This window comes from Zalophus californianus, chromosome 12 (genome assembly GCF_009762305.2).
Source record: "Zalophus californianus isolate mZalCal1 chromosome 12, mZalCal1.pri.v2, whole genome shotgun sequence".
Taxonomy (NCBI): domain Eukaryota; kingdom Metazoa; phylum Chordata; class Mammalia; order Carnivora; family Otariidae; genus Zalophus; species Zalophus californianus.
In genome coordinates this window covers 27,526,186-27,546,746 of record NC_045606.1, presented here as the reverse complement: position 1 = coordinate 27,546,746, position 20,561 = coordinate 27,526,186, and the positions used below count along the sequence as shown (strand labels likewise).

The 20,561-nt window shown below is 33.4% G+C and overlaps 1 protein-coding gene across 3 annotated transcripts in view; it reads left to right on the top strand.

Annotated features, from left to right (window-relative positions):
• The window catches only part of SEMA3A (semaphorin 3A), a 463,873-nt gene that overhangs the window by 439,038 nt on the left and 4,274 nt on the right, over nucleotides 1-20,561 (top strand). For all 3 annotated transcript variants that reach the window (XM_027574766.2, XM_027574767.2, XM_027574765.2), the window contains 3 exons: nucleotides 3,733-3,890; nucleotides 7,517-7,584; nucleotides 19,954-20,096. In XM_027574766.2, the coding sequence (XP_027430567.1) occupies nucleotides 3,733-3,890; nucleotides 7,517-7,584; nucleotides 19,954-20,096 (369 nt within the window). The remainder of the gene's footprint in view (nucleotides 1-3,732; nucleotides 3,891-7,516; nucleotides 7,585-19,953; nucleotides 20,097-20,561) is intronic.

Below are 20,561 nucleotides of genomic sequence, written 5' to 3'. Positions count from 1 at the left end.
AAATGACTCCTAAATGTTAAATTATATGTACAAAACAAATATAATTTTAACTTCTAATAAATTATCTTTTCCCCATAAATGTTACATAGCCTTTCTATCCAGTGTATCAGTGGAAACTGAAAAAAATAAATAAATAAAAACTGAGTTGAAATTAAGTATTAAATAACCTAGCAGAAAAAGCCAGAATGGAGTAGGAAGCCCTTCACTGACTGTTCCAAAAACTTATATATAAAATTGCTAAATATGAAAATCATTTGGCTAATCTTATTCCTGAATTGTTTACATGTTTTATCTCTGACCATGCATTAGCCCTTGTACAAGACACTAAAATACTGTGCCAGTAAAACTCAGTGTATATCCTTTCCACACTTACATATCAAAATAGATTGATAATCTCCAAGATATTTAGAGAAAGTCAGAGTGCAGATATTATTGACCCTGATACGGTTATCTTACACTTCAGAAGTATGTGTTCACCTGTTCTTGTAATCTAAAAATTGTCAAATGTTGGCAAGGAAATCCGGGGATTTCCAGAATGGAAGATAGACTGGGATATTCTTTCCTTTAATGATTTTTTAAATTATTTATTTATTTTCTGCTTGGTTTCATTGCCAATCTTAATTACGTTACTTATAGTTTTATAAAATATTTCTTTTTGTTTAAATATTTTTAAGTACTTTAAGAATTGCCTGTTAAATGCAACACATTTCACCAAAAAAAAAAAAACACCCAAAATACCAAAAACAGTTCATCAATTTAAAATACCATGACACAAGAAAAGTATTCCTAGTCTTCGTTTTCTATTACTGGAAGTTTGATTTCATTCAGATCTGAATCAGTTTTACTAATGCTTATGGAAATTTTAAAAGTGAGGCAGTAGTTTCAAGAGGGACAAGCAGTGTTGCAACTAATTTTCTGGATAAATGGACTCATCGCCTGCTTATGACCCGAAACTTGTTAAGGAGGATAGTGAGAAAGCCTGTGGTGATGTTAAATTGGGCAGAAAAAGCACATCAGGTTACTTGCTAGGGACTGGATTATGCTCAATGGTGCCTGCAAGCCTCCCCTATATTTCATTTAGATAGCATAATTAGTTTTGCAATTCTTTAATAGTACTGCAGAATAATTGTAAGACGAAAACTAGACTTGAGTTGTATTTAATTTGGGGCATTTTATCACACTTTAAGTTTTCGTGGCAGTAATTTTGGATGCCTATTTTTGGTTTTTAATTCCCATGTTTATTTCCCTGGTTTTCTCCTAAAGGGATATGATAGATTTAGATGCTACTATTTAGATAATAAGTCCTTCCCAACTCAAAAGTCATAGTCTTAAAAATTTGTAAGTGTGAATTTTGCTTATGCTTCTTAAGTTACTGGCCAATCCTAGAGACCCTTTGATTTGGTATGACCAACTTGATCAGTAGCTTTTTAAATAGTTCTGACCACAATACAGGGTTCCACAAGTCCATATTCACCAATGCCAACCATGCTTGTGGATATGGCTACCCCACTTTAACTAATTTGTTTAAGCATCACATGTTGGGCACCTGGGTGCTTCAGTCAGTTAAGCGTCTGCCTTCAGCTCAGGTCATGATCCTGGGGTCCTGGGATCAAGTCCCGCATTGGGCTCCCTGCTCAGTGGGGACTCTGCTTCTCCCTCTGACCCTCACTCCCTCAATTTGTGCTCTCCCTCTCTCTCTCTCTCTCTGAAAAATAAATAAAAATTTTAAAAAGATGTCAAATTTATTTCATTTTTTATTGCACTGTGATTGCCTGCTTTCAATATAATCTAAGCTTTTTCTTTTTTTTTTTTAATAAGATGATTTTGGAAGAGAGAAAGGATGGGGGGAAGTTCCTTCCATTAGTTAAGTTCTTTATTAATATTTTTCAAATCATGGTTGACTGTTATCACATTCTGGTTCTGTGGATGCTTCAAGAGAAGTACAAATCAACCTAATTTTCTCTCAACCAAAAGCTTATTAACAATACTCATTTCTTCCTCTCAAGGACTTCAACTACTGCTTTTTAGTTTGCAATGGTTTGTAGGATCTTTTGGTTCATAATAAAAGATGAATATATTAAGAGGTTGAGCATCCATAGAATATGTTCTACGTACTGCTATACTAGAATATTGATACAAGTAGTCTTCACTACTGAAATGGAATAAGCAATATGTATCAGAGTAACAGTTATCAGGGTAACTGTTTTAACAGTGGTTTAGTTTTTATTGTATTATGTTTTCTCCCTTATTTCCCTTTCTTTTATATGTTAGCTGATTAGCTTTAAGCACAGAATTATCTGTATAAGCACTTTTTATAACCTCATTAATTTCATAGATTCTAATAGATATATCAATCTTCATTCAATTTATGTTTGTTTATATATGTAGCTCATCTTTGAAAGTTATTTGTAAATGTAATTTTAATTATACCCATTGCTGTCAAGCAATTTGTAATATTAAAAGAGCACACCATGTTTCAAAGACTAGCTTTTCTATAACTTCTTTTTCATTTATGTAGTAGGAAAATTAAAATACACTTTTGAGGTCTTTTCCATGTGTACTGTTACATGGTTCGGTATTTATACAACTTTCATTTAAGGTTTACTATAGTCATTCAGTCCTTTAGTACCAGAAAAGGGAGCTATGACACTAATTACAGCAAAATGTGGAGAAATCACAAAATAGTTTTATTTGTATTTTATCCTGTATTTGAATGTATTTGCAACATTGCTCAAATGCTACATTGGCTAAACTATGTAAAAGGCATTTTTAAAACTGTACTGAAATCCTGGATTAGTTGCTGCCACAAAGTTTTTCCCCCATACTCTGCCTCATTTGGTAATTGCAAATTCATTGAGCATTATGGCATTATTGAATGTTTTATCTGAATGCATACTTTCAAGACCTAGTTAAACACTTATTTTGTGAGTAAAGAAGTAAAGTCTTAGAAAAATTAGGGGAATGGCTCAAGATGACACAGAGAATTAATATAGGGTAGGATCTAGAATCCAGGCACCTTAATGGTCAACATAGCACTTTCTCAACAATGGCCAAGCTTTGTGTTCAAGTCTACTGAGCCAGCCAGAGTGTACTTGACTCCCCATTTGATGATCTTTTGAATGAAAAACAATTTAGTAGTTTTGTTTAAAGTAATCTTCCTGGACGTAGCGCAAGGACAAGATAGTTGATGTTGAGCAAAATTTACAAATGCAAGCACCAAAATTTTCCCGTTCCTTCTTATAGCAGGGCAAACTACATCACAGGCAATGATATAGGGCACCTATGAGTCAAAAGCAAATGATCCGTGCCTCAAAACCAAGAGAATACATGGCAATGTAGATTTGCTGATTAATCAAAATTACAAACAGCAGAGAAGTAAAAAAAAAAAAAAAAGCAAGCTTTCTAAGAACAAAAACCTGAAGGTTTGAAAATTATATTTCTCAGTGTTTCCTATCTTTTATTTAAATTTTTACCTTTATTGAGCTATAACTGTTATATAACCATTACTGTCTTCCCTTGGTTTTATACTTTAAAATACACTTGTTTTAGTCAAATATTTAGATTTTGCTCTTGGTCTTTTTAAATGGTCATATGATCTGCCAGGCTTTTGACCAAACTGCCAATAATGGGATTTTTTTTTTAAACCCACTAGTATAAAAAAGTAAACTTTTTTAAGAGAAAAGGTTTTAAAAAACAGGGTTGTTCTGTCCTGACAGTAAACTCTTTCCACAGCAACAGCTATATATCGGTTCCACCACGGGGGTCGCTCAGCTCCCGTTACACCGCTGTGATATTTATGGGAAAGCCTGTGCAGAGTGCTGCCTCGCCCGAGACCCTTACTGTGCCTGGGATGGCTCTTCATGCTCTCGCTATTTTCCCACTGCAAAGAGGTAGGAGAAATACTAGAAATAAATACAAATGTTTGCTATTTATCTTACTTGATTCTGTTTTTAAACAGCTTTCTTCATATAAGTACATCACCTTTTTCTGATGAGTGGTTTAGAGGGGTTTGGGTTTTTTTTTCCTTTCTCTTAACTAGATGAAACAATCGGAAAAACATGTATAATTATAGTTGGGTACCAAATATAATGGAACAAATGGTTTTAATAAATTACTGAGGGAAATCTAAAACATTACAATAATGTCCTTGAATGTTTACACTCAGAAATTATAACTTTTCCAACTTCATTTTACACAGGGGAAGAAATGAGGGCCAAAGCCACAGACAAAGTCAGAAGTAGAATCTAAACTGGGCCTTGTGCCTTTTGACCAAAATGCTCTTCTCTCCAAAAATGCTCTTCTTTTTCTATCCAGCAACATTCTGTCCTGGTTTTAAACTTTAATAAGGTAATTTATGTCCTTGGATGAGTGGAAAATTTGCAAAGAAAGTAATTTATTTACTTTTAGAGTCTTAGACAGTATACAAGGACTCAATTATAAAAAGTCAAGAAAATTTGTTTCTAGTTTTGAAGATAACTACATTTTTTGTATAATACTGACTAACTAGCATCAAATTATATCTTTATTGACCCAAAATATATATTTGACCCGCCAAACTTAAAGACCACTGTATTACCATAGTATCATCTTGTGTTTGTAGTGTTTGAACTTGAAATATAAAACCACATAATAAAATACCTATTTATTAATCTTTGTATATGTATTACACAAATATTTTCAGCATATTCTTAATACTTAAAAGCATCTTTTTTGGACATGCTTAAATGAAAGTTGCTAAGATATGCCTAGAAGTTAGCTAAAGTAATATGTTTAGATAAAACATAGCTCTAAGTTGCTGTCTAGGAGATTGAGGGCATTAGGAACAGGCATTTGATTATTTGATACAGTACTGTGTGGGTGTACTGTTATCCTTCAGGGAACTCTTAGACACATCCTAAAAGTTGTATACAAACTGGGTTTACTTTCGCTTTAAAAAATAAAAACACTTTCTAGTCTGACAAAATATTCACCTCAGCATATTCCCTACTGCTCACGTATAGCTACTTCTCTCTCTAGATATTTACCAGTATTTCAGAAACAAGCAATGAAAGATGAGAATAATATACAGTATCTTGCTAATATAAACCCAAAGATTAACAGTATACACATCAACCTATTGAAACATAAAATAGAAATCAGAGTTATCAAGGTCCACTGCATTTTAGGAGCAATAAAGTTTGTTTTATTTTTTACTCTGGTTAATGTTTTACAAGAAGCTGTGATGTGGATTTTTTTTCATTGCTAGTAAGCTGTGTTCTACATTTGGATCATTTAAAATGTTTTGAAAAACTTCTGGGAGAAAGGAATAATCCCAATGTCTACCTAAATCTTTTGATTACATGCTTCGGATCACATTGGCTGTAGAGTTAAATCGTGTACAACTTAAATTTTTCATATATAATCAGTCCATATAGGTTAAAACAGTTATCTTGTTAATAGTAAATGTAAGTGTAGTAGTAGCTAATTCCGTCTAATAAAAGCAATTTTCTTAAGCCTTCAACATTCAGAATTGAAATGACGTGTTTGTATTCTTTCATATACGAACTGATTTTGCTAGAAGTTTAAATCTGAGAAAAGTTTAGTGTGCAGATAATGTGTTACTGAATAAAGAAACCATGGGTAGTTTAATAAATAGCAAGATGCAGTTTTTATAGCAATAAAATTAAGTTATTTAAGGTTGAACTTTTATGGTTCTTCCTATCGCTTAGATCTAGGTGCTTTTAATAGTGAAAAACATGAAATTCATGTTTGAATTAAAAGTGAGTATCATTTCCTTTCACGTGAAAGTATATGACATTACCTAATTTAGCAATAATTCATTCAAATTTTAAGCTTTTTTAACAAGAAGATAAAAATAAGATCATAACTACATCTTTAATAACTTAAAAACTGTATGTCATATATTTGAAATATTTATTGCATACCTATAATGCCAGATTGAAGGAATTATCATTAACACATTTTTGTTGTGCCTTGAAGATTTTACTTAATCCAGGTTCATGTGTCTTTGTAAAGGATGTTTAGAGGCAGGCCTCACAATTTATATATTCTTTGCGATGGCTTTTTTCAAAAGCTTAAATGGCAGTAAAAAATGCCTTCCCAAATGCTTTGTGGTTCGTGTTTCACAAGTTCCCTTGTTGGCTCAATTTTGAAATGTGCAACATCTGTTTGATAGTCTCACCAATTCTACAAATAGAACTCTATAAATACTTTAGTCTTCTAAATTTATGAATACAGTAACAATTTCCATGTTTGCAAATCTCAATGGCCTTTGTGAGAACTCTTTTCAGGGATGATAACTAACTTTGCAGCAAAACAATATTCGTTAACGTTGACACAGAAAGCAGTTGAGCACGTGTCCCCAATCTTTTTGATTCTGTTATATGTAGCCAATCTCCATTTTTAGCCTCTTTCTCAGACTCCACATCCTGCTCACGCTCGAAATGGCTAGAGACAACCTCCTTCTTCCCCGTCAACCACTAACAGAGTGTGGAAAGAAGACACCCAGAATGTGTTACAACTAACATGTTCTGAGCAGCAGTCTGTAGGAGAAATCTATTTAGATTTTTATAGCAAATTTGGCTTTTCTCTTAGAGGTGAGTCCTTCTCTCTCACCTTCCTCTGACAAGAGGCACTCTTGCTCCACAATATTTGTTACCGTGCTTCTCCTTTTATTCATTTCACAGGTAAATCAGTCTGCAGTCTTAGCCATAGGATTATGAAAGAAATGTTTTATTTAAAAAGGCTGATATAGCAACCAAAAACAAAAATTTAAAAGTAACTCAAAAGTAGATTTCATAGGGACGCCTGGGTGGCTCAATCGATTAAGCATCTGCCTTCAGCTCAGGTCATGGTCCCAGGGTCCTGGGATCGAGCCCCGCAGGGGGCTCCGTGCTCAGCAGGGAGTCTGCTTCTCCTTCTCCCTCAGCCTGTCCCCACCGGTTATGCTTACTGTCTCTCTGACAAATCAATAAATAAAATCTTAAAAAAAAAAGATTTCATAGAATTAATACTTTTAAATTTAACAAAAGTCTATTTAAGGAATTGTATATAAGTATTAAGAGAAAGAAAACAGTCATGTGAATTTTAATTTTCAAGCTCACTCTCTCGTTAGTGATCAGAAAAAAAGTTTAATTTGGGTTATTGAAGAAATGGGTTGCTATTCTATATTTTGTGCATTTTCCTCAGAATTTAAGATGTTAAGAATTTTAGAGTTCCTAGATGTTAGATTCTTACTGATTGGCATCCAGTTGCACATAAACCATGATTCTGTTATAACTTTGAAAGACTTTTCTGCATTATTAGTACATTTGTATACTGTTTCCCATTTTGATCGCCTGGAGACTGCTCCTACAGGTGTAATGAGCTGCTTTAAAAAATTTCTTTAGTCAGATATAGATGCATCTCTTCCTGTAAGCTCCTGGTGTCTTTGGTTTTTGATTCTTCTTAATTCTTGTGACAAATTCCCAAGATGGAATAAGGATGCAATAATACCTTTTAAATGTAATTGTTTTAGACGCACAAGACGACAAGATATAAGAAATGGAGACCCGCTGACTCACTGTTCAGACTTACAACACCATGGTAAGTTACAACGCTTTCAACCTGCTTTACCAGGGTAAATCATAAGCAGTAGTGTGTACCCACACATGTACATGCAGGGCACTCAGCAGTGCCGGAATACTTGAGGAGATGCACTGAAGATAAAGGAAATCTAGAAGAAAGAAGATTCTAAAGAATACTGAGCGATGAATTTTATTTTATTATTGCAGTTATCATAAATTCAAGTTTTAGATTGTTACAAGGCTTAAATTTCAATTTTCTCATATTACCAAAAAGAAACCAGGTTTAAGTACATGCTTTCGTATATAGTAGCAACTTGAGAGCAATAGGTAACAGAAATATTCATTTAAATATATTAAAGAAGAAAATGTAGCCTTAAAATAGGCCATACAAATTATTATGCTGATGATGCAGACCTATTGTATTGTTATTTGGTATCCTAGTCAAATAGAAGATAATTCCAGTATCTTCACATTGATTTACTAGTAGGATATTCCCTTGAACTGGGGATTTGGATTGTTTCATTTTATGCTTCCTAAAAGATGTCAAGTCCTAATTAATGTCCAGCATTTAATGCTGGAATATCAACCAAACGTCCTTTAAAATGTGGTAAAATTGTAGTATAGCTCACTGCCCCCCCCATTTCAATCCTTTATAAAAACAATAATGAGGCTGTGCTTCCCTCTGCTGGGAAAACTTATCAATGACATCACTGTTAACGAACAATTCATAGTTAAAAATAGCTGAAATATAAAATGTAAATATTTTACATGTAATTGAACATAATTACCCTATTAACTTTTTTAGTGTCTTTTACGTTGATCTTAAAGGTAGGTCTGATAGTTTTATCAGTGAACTTGGATTTGATTCACTACTTCTGTGTATATAATATTCACATTTCATGAATGTTAAGAAAGAAAACACACAGCATAAATAACACCGCAACATGCATTCCAAAACCTAGCTACCTTCTGAAGGTTGGATCCCCCTCTTGTGTATCCTATACGTGCTGGTATCTGATTCCTGAATACTCACAGGGTTGTCTGGGTGGTGCCAATACCAGGAGATAGGTACCCACAAATTGAGCCTATATTTGGGGTCCATTTTGCTTGCACAATTTCTTGCCAAGGACTTTACTGTCTGTTACTGTTCTCATTATAAAGAAAAAGTATACCACTAAACTGGAGCAAATGTTGTGATTTTTTTGTTCTTGTACAGATAGGGTACATTATTGACATATTCTTAAATTTTTCAAATGGTGTATTTCAGTTGGACAACAGAACATTAACTAGTCTTGCATTAAATCTATGTCATGTAAAAATATTGAATTATGATCAGCACCCTTTAAGCAATGCAGTATTATGAAATTTAATTTGTCATATTAAAGAATCTTTTGCTTAGATATGGAGAAGCTAATGATAATAACTGCAAGTAAAAGAAACAGCAATGTAACTGAGCTCATTTCTGATCAGACTTCAATCTCCGTATCAACATAGACTTTATTTTGCTCACTCTTATATTTCTAGTGTTACAACAGATGCAATATCTTGAATATTATAGATACTTAATAAACTTTTATTGAATAAATAATCTAAATATTTGAAGTTATAGCACAGCTCCTTACCTTATTGTTTTTGGTTTTCAGTAGAGATTTGCTTCTTATTTATTGTTAAAATGACTTAAGTCACACACTGCTATTAATACCACCATATTTAAAAATAAATCTTTCTTAAGAAACATCATTATTGACCAATCAATTAACTAATAAAAAATGATTATACACTACTACACGTAGGATACTCTGCTATGTTTTAAAGATTGCTGGAGAATTACTGATAGATACATCCATTTGTTGAATAATCCAGTTCCTTCATGGACCCCATTTGGTATTTTTTCACAATGATACATATGCTGGAATATATTATTCATACATATACATATATTCATACATATAATTCAAAGAAAAACTGACCAAAGGCATATTTTTTTTTAAAGTGAGACTGTGTATAAATAAATGTTGACTGTTGGATGAATGGCCTTTGGAAAGTGCTTCAGATTTTAAAGTTCTATTTTGATGAAGTTAGAGTGATGAAAGCTTCTAAAAATTGAGAATATAGAATTGCTTAGCTATAGAAAATAAAGTGAACATGAATCATTTTTTCTCTTGATACTTCAGTCAAAATACTATAGGAAAGAAAGGCAATTGCTGTGGTTCAGTGTTACTGGATGTGTGTGTGTGTGTGTGTGTGTGTGTGTGTGTGTGTGTGTGTGTGTGTGTAAACAATGCTACCTAGATGCATGTGATATATGGGAGGAAATGGTAAAATAGTCCAAGAAGTTCAGCAGAAATAAAACATTCCCTTTTTGAAGGCCTCTTTATTCCTTGTCTGCTTGTATTACTAATTAACCAAACATAAAAACCGTATACCATAGATTAGGGTAAATTTCAAATGTTTGGAAACTAAGTCAGGCATTCCCATAGGGCCAAGCTGAGTCTTACCATTAGGAACCAGTGAATTATCTTAGAATAGGTGATGTCTATTTTTGAAAGCAAAATGGGCAAAAACCCAGAGCCACGCCCTGTTAAATCATGTATGTTGTCTTGCTAGTGTCACATCTCACACTGAATAAAATATATGTGCTCATGTGGAAACATACAAAGATATGAGATGTTTTCCCAGAAAGCTGCTAAGCAACTTGAAGCCAAATTATACACTTCAGAACAATCAGTTCCAGCTGTAATGGTAAACATATTCTGTAACACTCTATATTTTACATATCCTGAGGTTTTAATAGAGAGACTATATAAAATAACTCGGCATTAAGGTGGAAGAAATTTCACTCTCGATGAAACCTTTAACACTCACTCAGCTCTTTGCTCCCTCTTGTGTAGAGGCAGCACTAATGGTGAGCGGGCCTAGCTGTCACATCGAAAACTCCAGCTCCCCTTAATCTGGCACACTCTCTTCCATCATTGGTGGCTAGCTATTCACCTAGGGAAATTTTAGTATAAAACCCTACATGTGTATGTGCTGGCAGATCTTCTTGCCTTCTCGCTCACACCTCATACAGAATGCTAAAGAGAAACTTCAGGTTGTTTCCATTATTTTCCCTTCCCTAAAATACCTTACGCACAAAATTGGAGCTTGTCTGACTTTGCCTCCAAGAGCATGAGTGGCTGAGTCAACTTACCATCCCCCCCTTCTTTACTAAACAAAATAAGTTGTATTATGATCTCCGTGCCCAGAAAGGAACAAACCATAAATAACAACATTTAAAAAGATTAACATCATCTTAGAGTTTTGAATCTTTGAAATATTTTATGTCCTAACTTTAGTTCAGTACCATCATTGAATTTTGCTTCGTGATAGTTCTCTTGGCTCCTCTACATACATGCATTTCTCTTCTAACATCCCACAGTAAAACATCCACAGAATTCAATCTTCTTAATTATCTCTGCAACTGGCTCCTCTCAATTTATGTCTTGGTTGGCATCAGCAATGTTCCAAAATTTCATAAAATATCTTTGGCAGTGTCATCTTTGTGGTCTGCAGAGCTGTAAATTTAGTATTGTGTAGCAATGCTAATCTGGTCGGTGTTTTAGCTTATTTTATACCCATAGAAATTCCAACTGAATCTGAGCATTTAGCCCCAAGAGAAGCCTCAAAGTTTGATAGATGAGCATGATGTCAGCCCTAAAAAAAACCTAACTTTAATAAATTACCAAATTGTATCAAGTCTAAGATATCACTGAATATAAGATGCACCATTTTTTAAGGACTGCTGAGAAAGGAAAAACTGCCCAAGATGAATAATGTACTAGTGATGCCAGCATCAAGCCAGCTTACAGTGTTTCAGTATTAGTGCAAAGAAGAAATAAACTCCCATGAAAAAGACAGCAAGGATATTTGCCTGTTTCACCTGTACTCATGGGTGGTAGAAAAGGGGCGAAACCACTTCTTGAATCACAGGGTGATACAAATATTTACTTTCTGAATTCACACCAACAGTGTGGACCAAATACCTCAGACAAGACTAACTTGAAGAGGTATCAGGTTAGGAGAGTCACATCTGTCTGGCAAAAGTAAAAACAAACTCTTTCCAGAAGAAAGCAACTTGAACTCAGGTCAAGAACAACTGTAAGACATACTGTATTATCAGAGATGTTAAAATATACAAAGTGTACATTCTAGAATGAAATTATTACAGTATTATCCTCTGTAATTAGGCAAATCCAATTATTCATAGTATAGGTGTGTGAGACATGCACACACACACCACCTGAATAAGAAGAGGTTTGAAATATCTTGTACTATCATTGTTCCTTATTCAAGTTTTTAAGTATGTCATAAGAGATCACCCAACTGTTTATACACCCATAATTTAACTGTTGTAAATGTAAAGTTTTTAAAGCATGCTGTATTTTTTAAGTTCCAAAAATAAGGGAAACATATTAAAATACAAGATGGTATTTTCATTATTGTTTATGGAAGGTTTCTGCTTCAGTAAATGGGTGTTTTCCATCATCTATCATATCTCTTGGGAAGAAGTAAATTAAACTCCATGTTTCCTGATGTTTAAATGTAAAAGTTCCTATGGTAATTTTACTCTGCCATATAGAGTATATGTGCTTTCTTGGTAAAACATGTGCTATAAAATCATGAAAATAAAACATATGAGATATTCAATATAGAATAAATAAATAAGGTAGTAGGTATCTTCATATTGGTTATGCTTTTTACATAATTGAATTTTAGTCTGCCTTTTACTATGAAGCACTGCAGCCTCCCACACACAAAGGTATCAAGCATAAAAGTAAATGCAATTATTCAAGCGGCTTTATTGTTAACTTCATAACATATCAATTTCATTTCCATATTTTAAATTAATAAATTTCTAAAAATTAAGATACTAGTGACCACCTCTAATACAATAATTACCGATGAATAGTAAAATTAAAATACCCAGGTCATATCGATCTGCTTGTTTATCCATCTATCTATCTATATGCCAACAAGAACATTTTAAACTAACATCCGTAGGCATCTGTGTATTCAAGAAAGATAGGAAACTACTTGAATTGTAAAATTTTAAGTGCTATATTCTGTTTGGTAATTATTTCCCAGCACCAGAGACAGTCTTAATTTGGGAAATAAAATGAAGTAGTTTAAAATCTGATATTTTAGCAAGTTGATAAATCATAAGTTTAAATTTTCTCTAAGGTTTCATAATTGAGTCTTTTTTTGTACTTGACAGATGCATTAAGCACATGGACTTTAATACATACATATGCATGCATGCAAACTCACATTCAGCTAGTTAGTAAACTAGTTGGCACAAGCATCATACAAAACACTGGAGAAATATTGTACTAAGCATTATATCGATAAACAAACAGGATCCCTGTTATATAGCTTAGTATATACTGTAGAATTTGTTTTCAGTGTATTCTAATATATGAGATTATTACATCAATTGTTAGCCATCTTAATAATCTGGTCCAAAAATATACAAGAACGTTAGGAATGAATGAAATTTTTTGTCTTTAGTTTTATTTATTTTTAGGTATTTTATATCTTCCCAAGACTTATTGATTCATTCATAAAATGCCTTTTTAGCTACTGCTACTTAAAGGGGGATTATTCCTTCATTTGAAGCCAAATTAGATTCTTTTCTATTGATAAATTACCATTTATATTTCTAGAGAAAAACATCTAGAATCTGGTAAGGAAAATCTAATGATGTTTATACTTAAGAAATGCATTTTTGCAGGCTTCTATGTCACCGAGAGCTTGTGGGCAACATTTCCTTTTTTCCTTAGTTTGATCTTTAAGTTATTGAGAAAAAAATTTACAATGTAAAATATTAAAATTACAATTCTAAAATTACAATTACAATTACAAATAAAGTTATAAAATGTGATGAAAACAACTGGAATTAGATTTCTCTTTATGTAGTTCAACAACTAACACTATTTGTTAAATATTTAAAATAATTCGCAACCATTTTCCCCTACCCTAAATTAACTTTTACTATTATATTCATTATTTATGAAGTTCAACTTTAAAATAACTTTCAGGGGGAGAACATCAAAAATGATAACAGAAATTAAATAGTTGAATAAAAACGTGGTTTACTACCCCACCCAACTCTGAATAAATAGCGTGGTTTACTACCCCACCCACTATCTCTATCTTTTCTCCATGATATCACATTCTTACATTATTAACATTTCAATCCTGGGAGACATTTATGGGGTTAAAATGGAGAGTGAAATAAATGGAAAGCTGAAATGTGATACCTTCTGTTTCTGCTGTATTGGAAGAGAATCAAATACTAAATAAGGCCTTTAGCAACATGATATTCCTGGCCAAATGATGGATATCATGACTTTTTGTTGTTGCAAAAGGAAGCAATTTATTTAACTTCTTTCTTTCCTCCCATTCTTTCTGGTTTATTAGCCTCATTTCATTTCCATAAATTATCCCACTAAAGGAGGAAATGATTAATTGAAGATTGCTTCCTTAAAAACATTATTTCTTGTCATTAACAACTGCGACATATTGTAAAATTGTGTTATGCAAACACACTGTGGTACTTTTAAAATAATTTTAATGTTTGTTGCTCTCAATTATTTTGCTCTAACTATTCAGTTCAACTCATGAGAATTCATTATGCCAATTTAACAACTAACTCTACCCTTCTTGTCTACTGGTAATTTTCATGACAAAAGTCTATATTCAAAACAGTTGCTTTCTAAGTGCGAAATGTATTTTAAAATAGATTAAAATGAGATTGCTTTCTTTCTGGAAATCTACAGAATTACTCATTGGCGTGGACATCCTTTAGACTTATAGGTGTCCCTGGAGATGGGAGAATGTATTCAGATGATTTCTGTAATCTTTTTCTCTTCTTATTATCCCATATTTGGATATTTTGATTTTGGAGTATACTTGATTAGTTAATCTTCTCCCACCATATCTCAAATCAACTCTTGTAACAATATAAAACAACAAATTTAGAAGATTTGAAATGTTTACATTTGCCAGTGTGGTTTAATAGCATATTCTGTCATAATCAAGGCTATAAACCCTAAGCCCTTTTTAACTGATTAAACATTTAACCATTCCTTTTATGTAATTAGGATAACTCTGTATCTGAGGATATCAAAGTTACATGAGATTTCAGCTTTTAAATGCAGAGTAAATAGTTACCTGGACTTTCCATTCAGCAAACATCAGCCAAGGGTTTATGACTGCCTAGTGCCAGGATTATAAAAGGGAGGAAGACAACCAGTTTAATAAATAATCATAACAAATAAGACTACATGTGTTCTAAAACTATATGTAAAAAGATTTTTAGGAAGCATAGAAGAGGAAATAGTTTATTTGATGGTGGTCAGGGAGTAGGATTGATGTTAGGAAGCAGTTCATAATTTGTCTTACTGTGGATTCTCAGTAAAGGATTTTAAGTTTTGAATTAACAGTTGAAGCTATCACCAAAATGGCAGTAACAATAATAGCATCTCACATATTTATCACTGTTTCTGTATTCAGGCATCATACTATTATTTTTATGTAGGTATATTTTAACAAGAAAAAAGATACTAAAAAGGGTTATAAAAATTCTGTGTTGCCCAAAATTGCTAGATGACCAGTAATATATTTCAGATGATGTGTAATTATTTGACTAAAAAAAAAAGGATAAGATAAAGATAGCAATTATGTCACACGGACAAAGCAGGTATACTGACAGAACAAAACCAGGCACACAGGAAGAACATAGTTACCATGAAGTTCTAAGGATAGAACGTAAATTTGGCTAGTGAGTTTTTTTGGCCAGTGGTGAGGGGAAAAAAAACTGATCAACAGATGAACCACAAAGTTAATTCTTAAAAAAAATAAATCAGTTATTCAGGGCACATGGCCGGCTCAGTCAGTAAAGCATGTGACTCTTGATCTCAGGGTTGTGAGTTCAAGCCTCATGTTGGGTGTGGAGCCTACTTAAAAAAACAAAACAAAACAAAAATTTTTTTTCAAGAGAATCTCAATAATTCCTAAAACTAACACCAGAAAAAAAAAAAAAATCTCCCAAGGTGAACATCAAGAAAATACTGCAAGGCAGTAGACACCATACTGGACAACATTGTGACATAAACACAGTGAGCACATCCATAGAGTATTCCTTCTGGACTTCTTCAACATAGATCAGAAGGACCCCACCCAGCACAATTCACAAAAATCAGTTCTATTATGAGAATAAGCCAATGTGTTCCATGTAAACTGCTCTAGATCAATTAGTTTAATCCAGAGGGAGATTCTAGATTATACTTACCCTGAATATGCAAGATTTCCTATCCCTCAGGAAATCTGTAATCCACGATGTTTTCTCAGTTGAGGTTTTGATTTATATTGGATAATTGTAAGTTCACTCTGAAAAATACTTAGAATATAGCTCTACAATGCTACCATTTCAATGCAGAGCTGTTTGCTTTAATAAAGTCAAAATGATTGTTTGACATCCTAAGAAAAAAAATTGAAAATCTAGTAAGACGAGAATCAAAATATTGTTCCTGTTTATGTTTTTTTTTTTTTTTTTTTAAAGATAGAAACAGAGACAAAGTTTAGGGGGTGGAGGAAATGAAGGCAGGAGAAAGAGAACCACATTATTACCGGAATTCTAATGTTTCCTGTGTTGTACATTTACTCCAGCAGTTGAGGTAGAAGGATCAGGAAAGGGAATGGATATTATTGAGTGCCTTCTAATCATTCTAAAAATATTTATTGGGTATCTGTTTATAAGGTTTCAAGTATAGGGAAATCAACTTAGGCTTATAGGTTGTTGTATCTGAGCACCCAAATATATGAATGCTTACCTGAGGCCAATTTAAATGGAAAGTCTGGCCCTAGGTTAAAAATTGCTGATGATAGAAACATTCTACTGCAGAAGAATTAATAGAAACTACTGTATTCAGTGGAAATTTAGTTTTTGCAATTATTACTGATGGCAGCAAAACCTAACAAAACATAAAATAAGAGAATTTCAAACCAAAGAAGGACAGTAGTACCTATGCATACTGACTATGATTGATAGTTAATATGGCAGAACTTGTAACTTCATTGCTTCCTAACTAGAATACTTTGTTTTGCTTTTTTATTTGGACAAAAGAGAGAAAGAAAGGCCAACTTAAAGGGGGAATGAGTACTTAACGGTGTTGGTGAGAGTAGTTATCAAGGCAAAGTAAAGACACCTGGACAATGAACTAAATTCTCCAGTTGTAGTTCTTATTCAGGTGAAAAAGTACCTGAATGTCATGTTTCTTGAAGAACTCCATGAACTATTGCTATATTAAACTAAAAACAACCTGGTATAAATTCTTGATTAAATCAAATACCATCCTATATTAGATTGTACTATAAGTAGCAGATGAAGTGGTTTCTTAAATATAAGAAAATATTTACTATTAAGAGAACTTTTGGATGCCTGGGTGGCTCAGTCAGTTAAGCGTCTGACTCCTGATTTTGTTCAGGTCATGATCTCAGGGTCTGAGCTTTGAGCCTGGTGCATCGGGCGTCAGGCTGTGCCCTGGGCATGGAGCCTGCTTAAGATTCTCTCTCTCTCTCTTCCCCTTTTCCCGCACTCGCTCTCTCTCAAAAAAAAAAAAAAAAAATGAGAGAACTTTTTTTATTTTACTTTTTATACACTGGGAAACAGTTCCTGTCACCACAGGAGACCTTGAGAAACTAAAAACTGAGCAGGTTTCCCAGGATTAGAAGAGAGCTTAACAGAAAACTCTCTATAGAACAGATAGAATGATTAAATTAATTCGGAAGAAGACGACTTTGTGAATTTTTGAAAATGCACCTAATTGATTTTACATTTATATTAAACTATATTAAGCTTTCTTACTATACAAGGTACATTGCTCTTCCTTACTATGTGTCAACTAATGAACCAAAGGATTTAAACAGAGCTCTGTGTTTGCAAGGAAGAACTTACGTCTTAAGATTTTTACAGATATCTATGGTAACTTAGATTAGGTGAGAGACCAGTCAGTTATTATCATAAAGTCCTATAAGAAAAGTAGTCCTGGATAAGCCAGAAGATACTGGTGGCTCATCATGTTGTTTGCTTCTAAATCCAATGGATTTTTTACTGTTATCATGCTGTCATGTCTTATGATTCATTAATATGTAGAGATTGCATGAAAAGTCTCTGCCTAAAAGTTAAAGGATTTTTTTAATTAAAACTTTTTTTAAACTTTATTTTATTGGAGTAAGAACACTTAATATGAGATGCACCCTCTTAAGTTTTTAAGTGCACAATACGCTATTGTACACTATAGCACACCATTGTACAGCAGATCTCAAGATCTTACGCATCTTGCATAACTGAAACGTCACACCCATTGACTGGCACCTACCCATTTCCCTTTCCCCCCGGTTCCTGGCAACCACCATTCTAACATCAGAGTTTGACTGTTTTAGATATTTTATATAAGTGAGATCATCATACAGACTTGTTTTGTAACTGGCCTATTTCACTTAGTTTTCCCTAAGGTTCGTCTGTGTTGCTACCTATTGCAGACTTCCTTCTCCTTCTTTGTTTTTTTTTTTTTTTAAATGCTGAATAACATTCCAAGTAGAAGTATTTCTAAATCAAAGTTCAGGCTGCATAGCAAATAGGGAAAAAAATATATCCACTGACCTCTGTGACAAGGTATTCTAAATATGGTACCACAGGAGATTTTCCAGCGCCCATTAGGCAGAGAGATTCAATCCACCTCTATCCAGGGAAGCAGATATCTTGCAAACTAGCATGGCAACATGTGTCAGATCTATTCATTCAATGATACACTAATAATTTCAGAGGGAACATAAAAACACTATCATATTCAATGTAGATATTGACATACAAAGATTTATCTCCAATATAAAAAAAATGTGACTTGGAATCAGTTAAATGTTGTTCCTTTACATTTCAGTCGTTTCCTTTTTCCAGGGTATTGACTTGTTAAATAAGAAGGGACAGATACTTCCCAACCTTAGAAGAGTTTCATTTCACAGTTTAGGGTGATAGAAATAAAAGCACTGAGATTGACCTCCCTGGAGATAGCAAATGGCGGCAGAATGTCGACCTTGCAGGGTGAGAATAAGAGATGGTGGACATAAACTGTATACAGGGATTAGGTAGAAGCAGGGTTTTGGAAAGCTTTAAACCTAGTGAGAGCAAATAATATTGTCTGTGACAGACAAAAGTCCTCAGTCGATTAGAATGAGAGTAAAATTGTCAAAGTGATGCCAAAATAGGCAGAGGGGGACATTTTTTCTTTTTAATTAAAAATCTAGCTGAGTTTGAAGTAGAGAGCAAAAATTTTTCATCTGTCTATACTGTCAGCCCTCCATGCATGTGAAAATATATTTATTATTTTCTAAATTAAGTTAATGAGTTCCAGATTGTACAGGATGTCATAATGGAAACAGGATTATACAAGATAATAAGGAGGTTTTTTTTTTTCTCTCTAAATGAGTTTTACCTAGACTCCCTGTGTCCTACTTTTGATCTTAACTGTGTTTCATTTACCACATTTAAGGAGGTTACATAAAGGGTAAAATAATAGAAACTTAATCAGGAAACAGGTTTTCTTATTGCTACATTTTATTATATACTCTTGCCATATTCTTTAACCTCATTCTTGAAAATAATAAAAGATGTATCACTTTAAAATAAGGACAATTGAAACCACATTGCTTTATAGTTGTGCATCTTTCTTCTGAGCCATCTCAAACATTTCACACCAATTGATCTTCAGAACAACCTTGTAGATTATTTAAGGGTTATTGGTGGGGAATATAAACTTCCTGAATTCTACCTTCTGTAAAATACTAGACAAATATTAATGGCTGGTGAATTTAATTTTACAGATGAAAAATAAACATTAAGAGGCAAAATAATTTCTCAGAAACAGATTCTTGTTTCCAAAAGTTCAAATAACTTTTCTGCTAGAGAATAGTACAATATGAACTGGCCCCATTAGTCAGAGCATAGAGTTTTACAGTTAAAAATAATTTCTTGGAAAGTATTATCCTGGCATATAAAGATGTATAGTTAAAATGCACACATGACTGGTTCTGTTAATGTAATGCTATTTTCTGGTAGACAAATCTCTGCATATGCTTTATATAACTTATACCAAAATAATTAGTCTATTTAGGCAGGCACTTGAGTTCTGAAACCTTACGTCCATGACATTTCTGCCATCCTAAATCAATTTGGAAAAGACTCCCAACTTGGCAACAGATTTATCTTCTGAATTTCCAAATAAATACTTTGGAAAGTTGAGTTTACTTCTCTAACGTTTCCTCATTTCATTTCCTCATCACCGGCCAGATAATCACCATAGCCACAGCCTTGAAGAAAGAATCATCTATGGAGTAGAAAATAGTAGCACGTTCCTGGAATGCAGTCCAAAATCACAGCGAGCTCTAGTCTATTGGCAATTCCAGAGGCGAAATGAAGAGCGAAAAGAAGAGGTATAGGAATGAAATTGACTGGATTATTTCTGTCTAACATATAATGTTAAGTGACCCCAGCATGGTTGACTTGAGGGTGAAAAAATATAGAATCTTCATCTTTTTCTTAACCCATCAATAGTCCACTCATTAAACAAGCATTCACCGAAGGCTGATCATAAGACAGGCTTTGCGTTAGGAGCTGGAGAAACAAAAGTGAACTGATAAGAATTTTGTCCCAGAAGCCATTTGGGGATCTATTTGAGAATCTTCTTTTTCCCTGTAGTTACCTACAAAGCAATTTGTTATCTATATTTGTGTACCAAAGAAAAAAATCAGATCCTCTACTAATTTTAACTTTTGTTCAATTAATTCTGCTATCCAAACATGTTTTCTTTTCTCTATTAACTTCCTCCTCAAATGGGGAGGGAAGGTTTAGGGACGGGAGTAGGAGATTTAGGACAGAGGGTCTGGGGTCCATCCCAG